This window comes from Ambystoma mexicanum, chromosome 9 (assembly GCF_040938575.1).
Source record: "Ambystoma mexicanum isolate Mex_15411 chromosome 9, UKY_AmexF1_1, whole genome shotgun sequence".
In the NCBI taxonomy this organism is placed as follows: domain Eukaryota; kingdom Metazoa; phylum Chordata; class Amphibia; order Caudata; family Ambystomatidae; genus Ambystoma; species Ambystoma mexicanum.
Genome location: NC_090931.1, coordinates 537,683,540 through 537,701,302, shown reverse-complemented (window position 1 = coordinate 537,701,302; position 17,763 = coordinate 537,683,540). Strand labels below are relative to the sequence as shown.

Below are 17,763 nucleotides of genomic sequence, written 5' to 3'. Positions count from 1 at the left end.
TTACAGCAGTCATGCAAAAAAAGCCAAAAACCTATTCTTCAGCACTTATGGATCAAATTCCAATCAAATACCTCATCAGGCAAGCCCAGGGACTGCAGCAGGAACTTGGAGGTACTCACAATTGTACTAGATACTGGAATTTTTTGCAATGTAGTCCCAAAAAGTGCATGCGTTAGCTTTTAAGTTGTATTTTTAGTCACATTTGAAGCTTCTTCCCTGGTCCCCTGTGGATAACTAATTACTTGGAGATCAGCTTTAATTGAATGGTTTAAATGGTGGAGTTGGACAATGTCTTTCTTGCTAGAGACACCTACTGAATAAAATTACTGTTTCTTTGCTGAAAGGGTGTCTGGCCTTGTCATAAGGACACCTGTTCGCAACTCTAAATTTGTATTTGCCTTTCAAGTTGCTAGGGCCACTCTTTGTCGCAAAAATGAACTCAGTACATATAAGATGCAAATAAATGTAACTTTCCCAGAGACACAAAGACACAAAAAGATTCAAGTACGTGCAACCAAAAACATGTTGGGAGATTTTTCTGAGGTCAACTGATGACGTGAGCCAAGGAAGACTAACCCGTAGTAGATGTACATGGTTTTCACCAAGTTAATCCAAGCTGTCACAATGATAAATGATTGTTAAGGACCAAAGTCCTCTTTTTCTAACTTTTGAGAAACCGCTTTACTTTTATTGCGTCCTGACAATTCTTCTCCAGTGCAGCCCCCCCAGCCCTCACTGGGGATGCAACTCTTACATGTATGTAAGCCTTTGAGGACCACCAACATGGTGTCCCTTACTTTGATGGCTCGGTAACCTGTCAGTGGTAATTGTACTGGTTTGGGTTGGTCACATTCTATTTTAATATAATGACTGCACTTTTTTTGGAGGATAGAAAAATTGAGCCTCTACCATTGTGGAAACCAGTAACCAGGCTGTTGAGACCAAATTCCTATTATGGGGATTATAGGGCCCCAAAAACGTTTAGGTTTTTACTCTTTTATGTTTGGATCTCTGGCATACATTTGGTGGCCAGGGGATGCTTCTACTGAAGTCAGCTTGCCATTGCAATCCTTTTTCACTCCTTTAGATTATATTGCCCTGGGTCGCCCATAAGTCTCCCAGTCCCACAGGTGCTTCTTAAGCACTCTATGCCCTTGGCTGTTTCTGTCATCCTACATTGGTTTTAGGGAAGTAGGCTGGTGGCAACTGTACTTTAGATTTGCCTTCAGCAGGGGGGTGCAAGCCGTTTAACCTCCTTGGTATCCCGATGTACCTTTGTGGTAGCCATTAGGGGTAGAAGTGTACTTTTTTAAGTCCTACTCTTGGCCATGTCATATTTTAGGGCTTACTTTGTTCAGGACAACAACCACGAGGTAGGCTTATAATGTCTGTTATGCACACATCAGCTCTTTGAGAGCCCACGTGGCAGCCTTCATAATGGTTTAGACCAGTTCCTGGGATCTCCCTCTCACATCCTGTGGTGGTGGTCTGGGTTGAATGACAGTTCTATTGGCCAAACAGAATTGTTGGCCTCTTAGCCCCCTTTTGTCCCTCCCCCTCTTGTGATTGATGGACTGGCCAAAGCCATCCGTTAGATAGTGGTTCTTAGGGGTTCTCCCACTCATTCCTGCATTGACGTCCACTTAACCTCAAACTGATAAGCTGGCCTTCTGGGCTGTTGGCAGCCGTTCTCATAAATCTACTTACCAGTTTGCCTAGAACATCATTGTTTACTGAGAAGTACAGTGAATACACAAAACAGACCATTCTAGCATCTACAGACACAAAAAGTAGTATACATTTAGAAATGTCTAACATTCACAGAAGAAGTATTAATAAGCAGAGGTAAAGCTTGAGACTGTTAAGGGTACGCTTGTAAATGTGCAAAATGGGTGGCCTAAATGTCTCTGCCAACCTCACAATCTGACATGGGTCATGATAAAAAGGGGTTGCACGGTGAGATCAGGGATACACAAATCAAATTATCAAATGAAATCTATGAAAATCTTCTGCTGGTTGATGGTGGCTCTCGGGTCACATACAAACATAGGTAAGATCCCTTTGTGGACTGAGCCTGCAGCAGGTTATCTGTGTGTAAGCTGCAGGTAATGCTGGCAGGCCAGATTCATTCTTTCACCGTTCTGATATAGTTCTCCAGCATGGCTTCTGGCACGGATTGACATGCTCATGAATATTCCCCGCCGTCAGGCTGGAAATCCTCGGTAAAGATAAAATCAGTATCAGTTTAGTTTCTGATCTGTCTTTCTTAGTAGTAACCAATCACTTTTCTCTGGGTCATACTGCCTCCAGCCAATGACTGCCCTCTCCCTAAGCCCCTCCCCTGGCAGCCATCCTCGGATTTTTACCGCACGTTCAAGTGTTGGGAGTCCTCGAGCTTTTACTGCGTTTTGCGATTTTTTTTTTCTAAGAGTTTAAACTCATTTCTTTGGTCAATCGAGCCTCAAGCTCCACCGTTTCTACTTCCGATCAACGGGGACCCGTTTTGGAACATTCTACGCCCCTCAAAGGCGAAGTTTTCATCAAGTTACGCTTCTTGGAGGATTCCAGAAGATCTGAGGTCTACCCCGTGGACATGGCCCAGGACAAGGGAAACTCGACGCCCAGATCCAAGCTGTTCAGGAACTGCCCTGGATGCTGATTACAGAATGTTTTCAAGGAGGAAGAGCATTTGAGATGTCTCTACTGCCTTCACGAAGACAAAGCGCACGTGGAGAAGGACTATGCGTTTTGCAAGAACATGTCGGAATGGACCATGAAGGATCGGCGTATCCGCCTCACCAACTGGCTGGAAGGAAAGAGCCCAGCAGGTGAGAAGAAGAAGAGGTCAGAGCGGTCTAAGTCCTTTGAGGGCGCTCTGGCGATGGGGGGCCAACAGAAGGCAAAGCACCGCAAGTGCGCGGGCACCGGGAGCGCCGAAGGGTCGGGCTCCTTGGCTGCCAGGCAGGGCGCACTTTCACTGACGCCATCAACCACGAGCCAATGCTCTGGCGCGGGGAAGAGAAAATCCGAGAACCCGGGTAAGCTTCTAGAGAAGTCCCAGTCGATCACGAGGGAGTCAGCCGAGGGGGAGCGAGGCGGTGACCCTCCCCCCAAGGTGAAGGCCTCAAGCACGCCCAAGGTGGTGAAGGCCTTGATACACCCGGCTAAGGCCTCTATCGAGGGAGTCTTGGTGGCCCTGGCGAAGCCTGTGGAGGCTACACCAGTGGAGGCGACCTCGGGGCCCAGAGTGTCCCTGCCACCGCGGAAAGAATCCTCTTTTCAGCCCATCGATAAGACCCCCGTGAAGACCCCGGTGGAAAAAGGGGGGGCGGTGGCCGTTACAGACACGGATACAGCCTCTGAGGAGGAGCTGGTTGAAGTCGTGAAGGGCCTCAGCAAGATGTTTGAGGAGGTCCAGTCCCACGGGAGGAATCCCGAGGAGGTGGATGAAGAGAGAGACGGTGGCACCGACGAGGCACCCGTGGAGGAGGAGCAACCATCGCACCCGTCGCAACCAGTGCCCGAGCCTCAGGACAGCTTGCCGGCCATTTTGATTGCAATCCAAACCTTATGCATGGAGATAAGGACGAGGTTGCCTCTACCCCCAACGGATGACCCAGCAGCACCGGGCCCTGTCGGGAAGCCCTCCAAACAAGCGGAGGAGAGTTCACCCCCCCTGCCCTTCCAGCCCTTGTAGCCCGCTCAGCCTTTTTTCTCCTTCCTCTGATCCTAGGGACGACACGGGAACAGATACAGCCACGATGGGGACGGATGACAACGGTGGTGACGACGGGATGGGCCTTCCATCACCACCCCCTTGGGCCTCCCTGCCCGATGAAATTGCCACGCCATGATTGCCAGGGCATCCAAGCTTTTCCAGCTCTGCCCCGAAGAACAGAACAAGGAATGTTTCCTCTATCACAGCCTGAGGCTAAGGGGAAGACGGTCCTCGCAGTGCCGTTGCTTGACGACATCTGGGATGAGGGACTTGCTCTCCTGAAGAACCCGTCCACGATGCTTGCCAAGAGGGATCGGTACGAGAAGAAATACCGGATCCCCGATTCCGCCCCTTTATGGCTTAGGGCACAGCCGACCCCGGATTCGGTTGTCTCAGCGGCCACCAAGAAGAAAGCAGCGGGGGCGAGGGCTTCAACTTCAACCTCTCCACCTGACGGCGAGGGAAGGAAACTGGAAGCCATGGGACGACGAGTCATCTCGTCTGCGGCGACGACAATTAAGGCGGCCAACGCCCTAGCGATTGTGGCCCGCTACGGCATGGAGCTGTGGTACAAGATCGCTCCCCTGCTGGACTTGCAACCGGACAACAAGAGGGCGGAGGCCCTGGAGATCCTAAAGGAAGGTGAGGCGACGTCGGACCACGCCATAACGGTGGCCACGTACATCGCTGACAACGGGTTCCGCCAGTTGGGCAACTGTGTTTGCCTGCGACGGCGGGGATGGCTAAAGGCAACAGATTTCCGCCAGGACGTGCAAACCAGAGTTTTGGACATGCCCTTCGAAGGGAACAACCTGTTTGGAAAAACAGTGGATGAATCACTTCAAGCCATCTAGGCCGACTTGGGAGTTTTGCAGCAACGACGCCCGCCCTTTCGGAACTCTGGAGGCAAGCAAGGTGCCTCCAAAGGATTCAGCGGTGCCGCCTCTACGTACCGCCAGGCAGCCCGTTCCTCGTTGCAAGAGGCCTAGAGAGGGCACGGCAAGTCAGGAGGATCTCGTCGCCAGGGAGGCCAGGCCGCCTCCAAGCAGGACTGAACCGGCCATAGCGTTGGGCCCCCACCTGAGCACCCCGGTGGGAGGCCGGCTGGCGAATTTCGTCAGCGTGTGGGAGTCCATCTCCAACGACCGTTGGGTGCTGGATGCCCTGGCCCACGGGCACACTCTCGAATTTCTAAAGAAGTGCCCCTGCATTCCTCCCGCTGCCGGGAAGGAAAATCACGTACCTCAACTGCTGTTAGAAGTAAGGGCGATGCTCAAGAAAGGTGCCATCGAGCTCATCCCGAAGAGGCTCCGGAGTATACTCAAGCTACTTCCTTGTCAGAAAGAAGACAGGTGGTTGGCGCCCCATCCTGGACCTGCGTCGGTTAAACAAATACATCAAGGCCCAGAAGATCCGGATGGTCACCCTCCAGCACGTGCTGGGATAGCTGGAGGAAGGCGACTTCCTATCGTCGCTGGATTTAGAGGATGCTTTCTTCCACAGCCCCATTCTAAAAGCACACCGAAAGTTTCTCAGATTCGTAGTCCAAGGACGGCACTACCAATTCAATGTTCTGCCATTCGGATTGAAGTCGGCGCCCACGGTATTTACCAAGTGCCTGGCACCAGTGGCTACGCAGCTGCGCCTGCAAGGGATCCACGTTTACCCCTACCTGGACGATTGGCTCATCCGAGCAAGGACAAGAGAGCTTGCCGTCGAGCACACAGCGAAGACCGTCCAACTGCTCACAGATCTGGCATTCTCCATCAACTTCCCCAAATCCCACCTTGTTCCGTCACAGGTCGCACTGTTTATGGGAGCCAAGCTCGATACAGTGGCACGATTGGCTTCGCCATCAGAGGAAAGGACGCAGGCCATCCTGGGCAAGGTGCAGCGCCTGCTGGCCACGGACGTGGCCAGGGTGAGGTCCATCAAGTCCCTTCTCGGCATGATGTCCTCTTGCATCTACCTGGTGCGCCTATGCAGGCTGCGGATGCGCCCTCTACAGGAGTACCTCGACGCCCGTTGGAGGCAAGCGGCGGGCAGCTTCGAAGACAAGGGCCCTCATTACGACCCAGGCGGTAAGTTACCGCCTGGGTCGTACCCTTACCACCATGGCGTAAACTACGTTTACGCCATGGTGGTTGGCGGATTTACCGCCCCATTCCAAGGTGAGTGGGGCGGTAAATCCGCATTTCCCATTTTACCCTTCCCCATTCCTATTTTCGCCCCATAGGGCATAATGGGAATGGGGAAAGGCGATAATTACGGCACCGTAAATTAAGGTGCAAAAAAGCAGCCGTTAAAAGCCATCCCGCAAAGGGAACCTTGTAATCAGGCGTTAAGGGTCGGTGCCATTTACGGCGCCGTAAACCCCTTAACGCCTGAGTCAGAATGAGGGCCAAGATCCCGCTCAACGAGGTCTTTCGCCAAGCTATTCGGTGGTGGGGGACCCCCGCGCATCTTGCACGGGCACAGACTTTCAGTCCCAGCACACCAGGAGACAGTGACGATGGATGCCTCTCTGGAAAGATGGGGAGCGTACACCGGAGATCTTCACATGAGAGGCCTTTGGCTCCCGGAGGAGAGGTCACTCAAAATCAACATCCTGGAGCTCCGAGCAGTGTTCTGGGCTCTCAGGTTGTTTCTCCCGTCCTTCAAGGGCAAGGTGGTGAGGATCTTCACCGACAACACCACCACAATGTTCTACATCCGGAAGCAGGGAGGAACCAGGTCCCTGGCCCTATCCAAGGAGGCCCAGGCTCTGTGGCATTCGGCCGTTGCCCAGGGGATGTTTCTGGTGCCCTTCCACCTAGCAGGGATAAAGAACACCATCGCTGACTCGCTCAGCAGGGAGCTGTGCTCGTGCCACAAGCGGGAATTGCATCAGGACCAAGTGGATCGGCTTTTCCGACGATGGGGCAAACCCCAGATCGGCCTGTTCTCGACGGCTGCGAACTCCAAGTGCCAGAGGTTCGCCAGCAGGTTTCCCCAGCCGAGGAGCATGGGCAATGCTTTCTCGTTCCCCTGAGACGGCCTGTTCCTGTATGCGTTCCCTCCATTGCCGTTGCTACTGCGACTCGTCAACCAACTCCAGAGGTCCCAGTGCAGGATGATCCTCGTTGCGCCGGCGTGGCCGAGACAGATCTGGTTCCCGGACCTTCTGGACTTATCAGCGTCCCCCTCGCCCCCCTAGTCCAGCTACCGACAGACGCAGATCTTCTCTCCAGAGAAGGAAGCGCCATCCTTCATCACGACCCAGGTTCGCTGAACTTGCAGGCCTGGTTCCTGCGGCATTAGAGTTTGGAGGGTATGATATCCCGGCGGACTGCAAGGAGGTGCTTGCAAAGGCCAGGGCGTCCTCAACTCTCAAGTGCTATGGACACAAATGGAAGCGGTCCTCTGTCTGGTGCCGAGCACAGAAGGTTAACCCTCTGTGAATTACGGCCCCTCAAGCGCTACACTAGAACTACTGGACGATCATCTCTGTGGTCTCATCGCCTGGTGAAGGAGTTTATGAAGGGACTGTTCCGTTCATTCCCGCCGGTGAAGGCCCCGGCCCGGTGTGGGAGCTCAACGTGGTGCTGACCAGGCTCATGGGGGCTCCCTTCGAGCCTCTGCATTTGGCTCTTTTGAAGTTCCTGTCGTGGAAAACAGCATTTCTTGTAGCCATCACCTCCGCAAGACGGGAGGCAGAGATCCAGGCCCTATCCTGCAAGCCTCCATACTTGACTTTTCACGAGACGAGAGACGAGGGACGAGAGATGTGCTGAGGATGCACCCCTCCTTCATGCCCTTCATGCCCAAGGTGCCGTCGGACTTCCATCTCAACGAGCCCTTGGTGTTACCAGTTTTCTTCCCGTCGCCCTCGTCGCTGGCCGAGAGGACTTTGCACTCGCTGGATGTAGCTAGAGCGCTGAAGTTCTGCGTGGACCGCACAAAAAGTTTTCAGAAGACATCACAACTGTTTGTGAATTTTGGACCTGTGAATCAAGGGAAGGTCCTCTCGAAGGCTTCCATTTCCAGATGGCTCTCCGGCTGCATCATGCACTGTAACCGGTTGGCAAACCGACAGAGCCCATTCGACCAGAGCGATCGCTGCTACCACAGCGTTCTTGTCTGGTGTTCCCCTGCTGGACATCTGCATGGCTGCTACGTGGAGGTCGACGCACACCTTCACGAGATTCTACTGCATTGACCGGGATTCCAGGGAGGAGTCCAGAGTCAGCCAAGCAGTGCTGCACAACCTGTTCGCCTGAAGGTGGGCCTGGTGAGGAGGTAAGGGATGCTTAATGTTCAGGTTATGTAATGCTTAATGTTGAGCCTTGCCACCTCCCGTGGTTGTGCATTTGTGTACTGCTATGTATTCTTATATTCATGAGCATGTGAATCCATGCCAGACCCCCATGCTGGAGAAGGAACAAGTTACTTACCTGTAACTGTTGTTCTCCAATATGGGTCTGGCATGGATGCACATGCGAACCCTCCCTCCTTCCCCTCTGCGGCTCTTCACTTGGTCCTACTGCCACTATGTGCTACCAAATCTGAGGATGGCTGCCAGGGGAGGTGCTTATGGAGAGGGCAGTCATTGGCTGGGGGCAGTATGATCCAGAGACCAGTGATTGGTTACTACTAAGAAAGACAGATCAGAAACAAAACTGATGCTGATTTTTTCTTTACCGAGGATTCCCAGCCTGACGACGGGGAATATTCATGAGCATGTGAATCCATGCCAGACCCATTCTGGAGAACAACAGTTACAGGTAAGTAACTTGTTCCATATAATGTTTGTCGCTGAGTTTAGTAATAGTAGCCTTGCCCTGGTACCCTTCTGCCCCCTCAGCGCACATACACACTGAAGTACTGAACTGCTTCTTTCATACTTATCCTCTTGAAAAATGCACGCTAATCCAAGATGGCACCGGCATGGAGTAGAGGTGCCGACGGCTGCTCCAGGGCTCCACAGCCTTTTATCTGGTGGCCCCACCACCCCCCCAGCTATAGGGCTGAAGTTTTGGAGAGCGAATATCTCGGGGAGCACGGCGGTAGAGAGCCAGAGGCATGGGAGGCACCCTGGAAGGGCAGCCCGGAGATCAGTTGTGAAGCGCGGGCTGAAGCTTCGCCGGGCGGAATGGCGTGCCTGAGAAGACCAGGGCTGGTGGACCGGGTTGGAGCTCGAGTGGCGGGAAGGAGAGGCCCCTTGGGCGGACCCATGAAATGGGTGTCAGCGCCTGGAAAGGCAGTGAGGGAGTGGTGAGGGCGGAGCGGACCAGTGGAGGCGAGAGGTGCGGCGTCCCCGGCGCTCTATCGGGGAGCCGGTCCACAGAGAGGGGGGGAATGGAGACCAGAGCAGGGGTGCCTGCGTGGTGACTTGTTGCAGAGCCCCTGCCAGGCAGGCCGGTGGTGGAGCGGGGAAGAGCAGCACCTTCTCCCAAGGCAGCAGTGCCAGAGCCGAGGTGAGGAGCTGGGAGGAAGGTGAGGCGCGAGCAGCAGGTACAGGCCCCGGCGTGAGGAGGGTGTGGGGGGGCGCCCGAAGAAACAGAGACCAGACAATCCCGGCAGCCATAGCAGAGACAGGCGGGAGGCAGCAGCAATAACTGGGAGCCTCCAACAGGCAGCGGATCCTCGCGAAGCAGGAAAGAGTGGAGGCCCGGAGGGCTGAGCGGGCCACAGGCGTGGGAGGGCCCAGGTGGAGCAACAAGTAGCTCGAAGGACGAGGCCAGGCAAGCAGCAAACGCCAGCAGGCAGCAGGGCATAGAGCAGCCCCAATAGTCTTGAACCTGCACGGTCCCTGCACAGGGAGGGCGGCTGCCGGAGTGAGCCTGGGACGACCCCTCTGAGGGAAGCAGTGGGTGAGAGTCAAGAGTAGAGCGGTGAAGGACACCAGGGGAGGGCCGGGTCCCCCTCCCCAGTCGGGGTCCGAAAAGTTATCAAAGGGCCAGTAATAGAATTGCGGCTGGCCGGGTCCTCGTTGGGCTGCACTGATTTTATGGCTAGCCAAACACAGGAGGGCCAGGGGCCCAGGACTCGATCCACCCATAAGGAGCGAGCAATGGAGCAGACCCCCAGACTCCACACCACAAGGGGTTCTGTACGTCCAGAACGGCGCCCGGGAAATGAGTGACCAGGAGCGCCCCGATATTAGTGTGGCCTGCATTGGGGTCTACGCAGGGGAGGCCCCACGGGGCCAGAGAAGGAGGAAGACCACCTGCAGAGGAAGTATCACCTTGTCTGAGGCAAGGGCGACCCCCCAGAAGAGGGGGGAATAGTAAGACCCGGTGCGTGGGGACCCAGGCCACCGAGGTAGTAACTTAGGACCTGGACAGCCATTGGGAACACAGTAGGGCTGCGGGTCGGGCCCAACATAGATGTCTTCCACATCCCAGTTTTCCCCCCCGGGAAGGCCGGTCATCTTGCGGATGAGCCCCAAGGAACATTACCTATGCTTTGGCCTGCGATGGAGAACAGGGACTCTTGTAAAAGTGGCAGTGATCATCTGAAAGAGCGGCGGGGCAATGAAGCGGAGTATGCGCTAACGCAGATGACGAGGCAACATTTCAGGGGGGGAAATGCAGACTCTGAGAGAGTCCCTGGCTAAAACCTTTCAAGAGCAATTTCAGTTAATGCAGACCGACCTCAATGCAGCGCTAGGAGAAATGCAACAAGAAATGGCTCAGTTGGGGGAAAGGACAGACTTGTTGGAACGAGGCCTCCAGGAAACCGAAAGCGACACAATGGCTAATAGTGAGGCTATAGACCGGCTGGACACTGCAAGAAGGAACATGGAAGCAATGGTAGAGGATCTTGAGAACAGATCTCGAAGGGTCAACATCAGGATTAAATTGCTGCCGTAGTCAGTGACGGACCGACAACTGAAGGAAGAAAGCCAGCGTATCTTTGCAGAGCTCTTGGGCAAAGGGGCCCCAGGTGGTCCCAACGCCAGACCTCGGGATGTTGTGGTCGCCTTTGCCAGGTATGGGCAGAAGGAAGCAGTGTTGCGGACGGCTAGGCAGAGCGAACCGGTACTCTACAAAGGGCAAGAAATATCCTTGTTTCAAGATTTGGCTACTAGCACGCTAATGAAAAGGAGGAGCATGGGTCCGGTTTTGAAGGCGTTGACTAGGAAAGGGATCAAATATAAGTGGACGTTTCCTTTCGGCTTAATGTTTGAGTGGGAGGGGAGTCAGAGTCGAGCAACTACGCTCCAGGAGGTGGCTAACATAATACGATTGGAGCTGGAAAACGAGCGGGGGGGCCACTAAGGTGAGCCACCAGCCCGAGGGAGTCAAAGGGAAAGGGGCAGACCCTGGGAATGGTCTACTGTGGGGGGAGTGGGACAAGAGAAGGGTTGCGCTGCGTGGCCCACAGGGGGGTTGAAAGCTCGGGGCTCTGATGGGAAGGTGGGTCATAGCGCAGGGGGGGGCCTGGGTGATCTGATTGCCGCAAGAGAGTTCTTCGGGGGTGGTGGGAACTAGGGCATCACACAGGGCCTAGGAGGAAGGAGTAGAAAACATGTTGGAACAAGCAAAAACGGGATTGTCCGTGGAGTTGGGAATGGAGGGCAGGGGATTCGGGGGGAGGGAGCGGTCTCACCCTGAGTTGGGGGTTAAGGGTGGGGGAGGGATAGGGGGGGCCATAGCGACTGGTGTAGCAGAGTAGAAATGATCGGATTGGAGGATAGCGCCTGGTGGCGGGGGAGGAGGCGGAGGAGAGGGGCTTCCCAAAGGGTGGGAGGGGGGGCGGGCCAGAGGGTAGGTTTGGGATGGGGGCAGAGGAGCAGGTGGGGGGGCATGTCAGATCTTCATTCAGGATTCAGGTAACTAAAGCATAATGTGAGGGGCTAAATTCCCCTCTCAAGCGGACTAAACTGGAACAATTTACAAGGACGCACGCACCAGATGTTCTGGCGCTGCAGGAGACCCACTTGTTGTGGAAAGACCAGGATCGTCTGCGGCTGAAGGGCTTCTCGCAGATAATGTTTGCGTTGGGCCCCACAAAGAGAGGGGGTGGCTCTAGCAGTTGGGAGGGGTATGGACTTTTGAACCCAAGACCTCCTCGGGGACAAAAATGGGAGGTACATCATGGTGAGGGGGGATCACATGGGTATACCTTATACCATAACTTCGGTATGTGGCCCAAATGCGGGACAAGATCGGTTCTTGCACGAGACTTGGAGAATTTTGCGAGTGGGCATGTCATTCTGATGTGGGATATTAATTTGGCCTGGGATAATTGGTTGGATCGGACACAGCATGCGAATGGAGCGGGAGGTGCGGCGGCCTCCCCACAGCTCAAGGAATGGGTGGAGGGGGCTGGGTTAAGGGGTGTGTGGAGAGCATTGCTGGGGGCGGAGGAGGGGTACACGTTTCTCTCTGACGTCAGCAGAACCGAATCAAGAAATGTTTACATTTGAGTCTCTCCGAGCCTGGTGGGCGGGTTGGAGCGGGTTGAGGCCAGCCCCATGGGGATTGCCGATCACAAGGTAGTGCAGATGAAGATGCAGCTGGGGAGGCAAAGGCCAGGGGTTTGGAGTTGGAAGTTCCCAGAGGAATTCCTGAGGGATCAGGTGATTCGGGAGGAGATAGGGAGCAACATTAAGGCATTTTTTGAAAGGAATAATGGCACAGACAAAAGCCTTAGCACGAGGTGGGATGAGTTTAAGGCCACGCTAATGGGGGAACTCATTGCTCTGAAAGCGAGAAATAAACAAATGAGGCTGCTGGAAACTCAGTTGAAGAGGGAGGTGGAGGCTGCGAGGGTGAGACTGAGGGAGGCCACCACAAGGAAAGTTTATAGGGAATATAGGTTAGCTGAGGGCCAACTGGGGATTTTAAAGACCAAGATGACGGAAGGGGCAATGCTAAAGGTCAGGCAGAAATTTTACGCGAAGGCCAACAAAGCAGACTCACTTCTAGCACGCCTTCTTAGGGGAACCAGGGAACAGAATGTGATCACGGCAATGAAGGATGAGAGAGGGGAGAGACTCACCCGAACTGAAGAGATAAATGGGCGTTTGGCTAGATTCTATGAAACCCTGTATACGTCACAGGATTCAACGGCCCAGCCTCAGAGGGACTTCTTGGGGGTCTTGCCCCTCCCCTGACTCTCCAGGGAAATCGGGGATGAACTGGGACGGGCTACTTCGGAAGACGAGGTGAGAGCTGTCATAACGTCACATCCCCCGCAATAAGGTCCCGGGTCCAGATGGTTACCCAGCTTCCTTTTACAAAACTTTTTCTCAGATACTGACCCCACATCTCACGCAGCTGTTCAACATGTTTGGGACTATGGGCTGCATTACCCCATCGATGGAGGAGGCCAAAATTACACTCATACATAAGGCAGGTAAAAACCCGGAAGAATGTACTTCCTATAGACCCATCGCTCTCATAAATACGGACGCGAAAATCTATACCAAAATATTAGCAAAGCGGTTGGAGGGGCACCTCCCTACACTGATTCATCAAGATCAGACAGGGTCCGTGTTAGGGAGGCAGACAGCTGATAACATCAGGCGGGTGGCCCATCTGGTAGTGAAAACGCAGAAGACGCCCACTCCAGCGATTCTCCTAGCCTTGGATGCTGAGAAGGCGTTTGATCGGGTGGAGTGGTCGTTCTTGTTTCAAGTCATGGAGAGGATGGGCCTGGGTGCAAAATTCATCAGAATGGTACAGGCGAATTATAAAGACCCCACTTCACGCATCCTAGTGAATGGAGCAATGTCACACCCAATTAAATTAAGACGTGGAACGAAGCAGGGGTGCTCTCTTTCCCCGTTGCTTTACGCAATGAAGGTGGAGGACATTCAGGGCATACCATTTGCGGGGTGGCAGCGTTCGCCGATGATATGCTGCTTACTTGGACGATCCCGGTGGGGTCAATAAAGGCGAGCATTGAGCTACTGTCCAAATTCGATGAAATATCGGGCTTGCAAGTAAACTTGCAAAAATCGGAACTAATGAACCTATCGCTGAGGGTTAGTGAGGCGATGGCACTGAAGGCAAAGGGGATCGGCACTCGAAATGGTGGTTCTCCCCCGTTTGCTTCATTCCAGGCCGTCTCGTTGCCGGTCCCGGCAAGCTTTTTCAAGGAATTAGATATGGCAGTCAAGGACTTAATTTGGGAGGGCAAGAGGCTGCGCTTGGCTAGACGGCTACTGTCAGCGTCTAAGGGAGAGGGGGTTTGGCCCTACCAAACTTTCGCCGATATTATGAAACTGCGCAGCTCAGGGTAATCGGGGGAATGGTTCTCGGAGGAATATGATAAGCAGTGGGTAAAAATGGACAGAGCGGTGGCTCGGCACCACCAGGGGGAGGTTATGTGGCTTCCGCTACGTTTGCGGCTGCCCCACCTCTACATGAGCGCTATAACAAAGGGGTTGATTGAAATCTGGGATGGGGCGGTGGAGAAGCTGGGGATCACGACTTTCCCATCACTGTTCACCCCCATCTTCAACAATGGGGACTTAACGCTGGGGATGGAAAAGAGGGCATTCCTGAAGTGGGAGAGAGGGGGATGTAAGACTATCGGAGATATGTTCTGAGGTCAAAGCGTGAAAACATTTGAAGAGTGCAAGCGGGATTTTCGGGTGGGTGAAGGGGAACGGCACAGATATTTTCAGATTAGACATTGGGGGATGTCAACGGAAGTACGGATGGCAGCAGGGCAGCCACTTGCGACACAACGCGGTTTGAACGGTATCTCCTGACGCATGAAGGGTCCAGAGGATTAATCTCGGACCTCCACAGGCTCTTGGAGAGCGCTGGCCCAAAAGCAAATTGGACTTATATGAGCAGATGGGGGCAGCTCTTGGGGGCTAGAATAGAAAGGGAGGACTTGGAGCGGCTGTGGAGGAAGATCCAGAAGGTGGCAAGGGCAGTCCAGCTACAGGAGGCCTGGTATAAGTATGTTTGTGGTTGGCACTGCACCCCGGCCCCCCTGCACGCGATATACCCAGCAACGCCTGGGGAATGCTGGAGGGGATCTGGGGAGGAGGGGACAGCGGCTCACATCTGGTGGGAATGCCCCAATATCAGACCCTACTGGAGGGACATCTTACGGGCACAAGACCAGGCGTTCGGGGAGGGTGCAAGTCAAGACCCCCGGGAGATTCTAATGGGAAGGCAGTGAGAGGTGGGAGGGGCGGCAGAGGTGAGGAGAGGGCGAACTAAGGCAAAAGTCATTTTTACGTTAGCCGCGATGGCTCTCATTGCACAGAGGTGGAAGAGCCCCGTGATTCCAACGGAGCAAGACTGGCTGAGGAAAATTTGGGAAATAGTTTCGATGGAATGGGCTACTTATGCAGTCAACAACAACCTTGGGAATTTTTCATCGGATTGAGGAGAGACTTTGGCCTACTTAAAAGGGGATTTCGGGGAGCAGTGGTGCCCTCAGAGACTCAAAACTGTTGGACCTCCAAGGCTGAATCTCTGGAAGGGAAAGGGGTGGACACGGGGACTACTGGCGATATGGCAGAAGTTTGGAGTTTGGGGGCTGCGGGGAGGGGGGAGTGGTTCAAGTTTGGTGTGTTTTTTTTTTTTTGTTGATTTTCCATGCAATAAAAACAATAAAATGAAGTTTAAAAAAAAAATAATGCACGCTATAGTAGCACCAACTCCATTTTCCTTTTTGGTAAAGCTCTCCCTTTACATCCCAGTTTTCCACTAGATAGGCTCAATGCCTTGTACAAATGTTTCTAAACATTGATATTGTTGGTCAAACGACTACAAAAATACTCTTCTTTGTGACGACTTCTAATACCATTTGTGTCATTGTGTACTGCTTCCGGGCCCTGTCTGCACAGAATACATGGTTTTATGTTTGGTTGCATTGAATCTAACTGTCTGTCGCTTTGGCCACTCTTAATTTAAATCACTTCTCATTTCCCCGCTGCCTCAGGCATGGTAGATCTCACACAGACCATACATCTGCAAAGAAACATACTGTCACATGCAGCGAACAGCAGTTTTACAGATACGGCTGTAGAAACGCTTAGGCGGAGTATGTGCTGATGTAACATTTAACATGCTTGTTTTTTTGGCCCTTCACTGACAATGCAGTTTACCTACACACATGGATCTGCAACTATCTCATAGGGATTGATTGTGATATTATAACCAGGTGGGTTCCTTATTTACCTTATCACTGTGCAAAAGGGGATTTTGTCATATGTAAAGTACTCATTTTGTAGACAGCGTTACTTTAAATCCTTTGGCTCCCACATGAGGTCAACCTTGTTTGTAGTACCAGAGTTAACTAACAAAACAAAACATGCCTATGTACTGCTGCGACTAGGTCAAAGGTGCCGGAAAGCACTTGTTCTGAAGTGCTGTGTGCCACAGTAGGTTGTGTTAGGGAGAAGTCTCATTTCTGTGCTTATTCCCTTCAACCTTCGAGACGCCCAGCTCTTTTGCTGTGCTTTTTATTGTTATCCTGGAGTGTAGACCTTTTTCCTCACTCTCTCATGTATTTTGATCTGATTTGGACTCGGTGTGTTTGCTTTATTTTTGGAGTCTGACAAACTCCATTGGCATCTAGTTTTTGTATGGTGACACACAGCACCCTTGGTGCAGTGTCACAGCGAATTCATTTGGATTTCTCATAAGGTTTAAATAACTTCTCTTGGGTGAACTGCTGTTCCCAAGAGTAGTAAAGTGAAATTGACTTTACTTACCTTTTTCCTATGTAGGTCCAGCACACCCCATCTTATGTGGAGTGCTGGGGTTTACTTGGTATCCTCTTTTCCTACTTATTTATTTATTGAATTTGTAAAGCGCACTAACAGCCCAAGGGCATCGAGGTGCTGTTGTAAGAAAGTGTCTTGGTTACAGAAGGGTACTTTGCTCCTGGTTACAGTGAGCGTGCAATCGTACATACAATGTGAACACCTTAGAATGCATAGGTGGTTACAGGTTTGGATTGTCATGCAGTCACAATGGAGGTTACAACAAATGGAGAGAATGCAGACAGCCTAGGCAATACAACAGGGCCAGTATGGACTAGTTTATATGAACAACATAGTTTTCATGGCTTTCCAGAAGGCTAAGTGCAAATCAATACTTCTGATGTGGGGTGGTAGCAAGTTCCAATGGGTCGCAGCCATGACAGGGAAGCTAGAGCATGCTTACTCATTTAACATTTTTTTGTTACCCTCACGACTTTTAATAGCTGGTGGCAGTGGTTTAATTTTCCTACCATTGTGCGTTTCTACCGCAGGCTGACTCCTCAGCTGCAGTATAGCACCCGTGGGTGACAATTGTATTCTAATGTCGACGTTTTCTTTTTTCACCATTTGTTGTTAGTGAGGTCTTTCTTGGGTTTTACTCTGTGCACCCAACCAGGTTTAACCCTTTTGTTCATTTTGCCTTTGGCGGGCTTCAGTGCTGAAACCCGTCTCTGGCTCCAGTGTGTCTGGCAGGGCAGGAAGCAAGGGAGGTTCCCAAAAACTCCCTGTCTCCTTGGTTACCTGAATGCACCCAATGCTAATTGCCTGGCTGACTCTCCTTGCAGGACAGCCACCCGCTGTGTGAGTGACAGCTAGGCTGTGCATGAATGGGAGAAAACTGCATAAAAGGCGAGGTTTCTTGGACTGAAGGCAGCGTCGACCACTGGACGAAACATTCAACGAAGGAATCTGGAAGAGAAGCTTGCAGCACCCTCCTGGACAGTTGAACTGCCCGATGAAGCCCTGCTGCAGTGCTGGAGCTCTAACTCCGAATCGACGAGAGAAGCCCCGGAAGGAACGACTTCTTCCCTTGGGTTGGTGGGACCAACTAACCCCAAGACAAACTTTGCTGGAGGACCTTCCCCAACTGACTGTACTTCTTTGCTGCTGCTGCAACCAAGTGCCAGGGATCGAGAAATCCGTGGTCGAGTGCATCGTCTTTAAGCCGGACAAGAGCTCCAGGAAGATCCTGGGGGCCTTCCCAAAGCACGACGACCCAAGCCCGAGTCACCTCACCAAAGTGCTGTACTCCAGAAGCAAGGGAAGCCCATCAAGTGTCCAACATCTGCAGTGGTGCTATTTGCCAGTAGCTGAAACTGCA

General features: G+C 52.7%; 1 protein-coding gene across 2 annotated transcripts in view; it reads left to right on the top strand.

Moving 5' to 3' along the window:
- INTS2 (integrator complex subunit 2) overlaps nt 1-17,763 on the top strand; it is a 1,100,863-nt gene that overhangs the window by 463,470 nt on the left and 619,630 nt on the right. The window contains exon 16 of one of the 2 annotated variants that reach the window (XM_069615090.1): nt 10-111. In XM_069615090.1, coding sequence (XP_069471191.1) covers nt 10-111 — 102 coding nt within the window. Of the gene's footprint in view, nt 1-6; nt 112-17,763 lie in introns of both variants that reach the window. The other variant, XM_069615089.1, reaches the window with a different exon arrangement.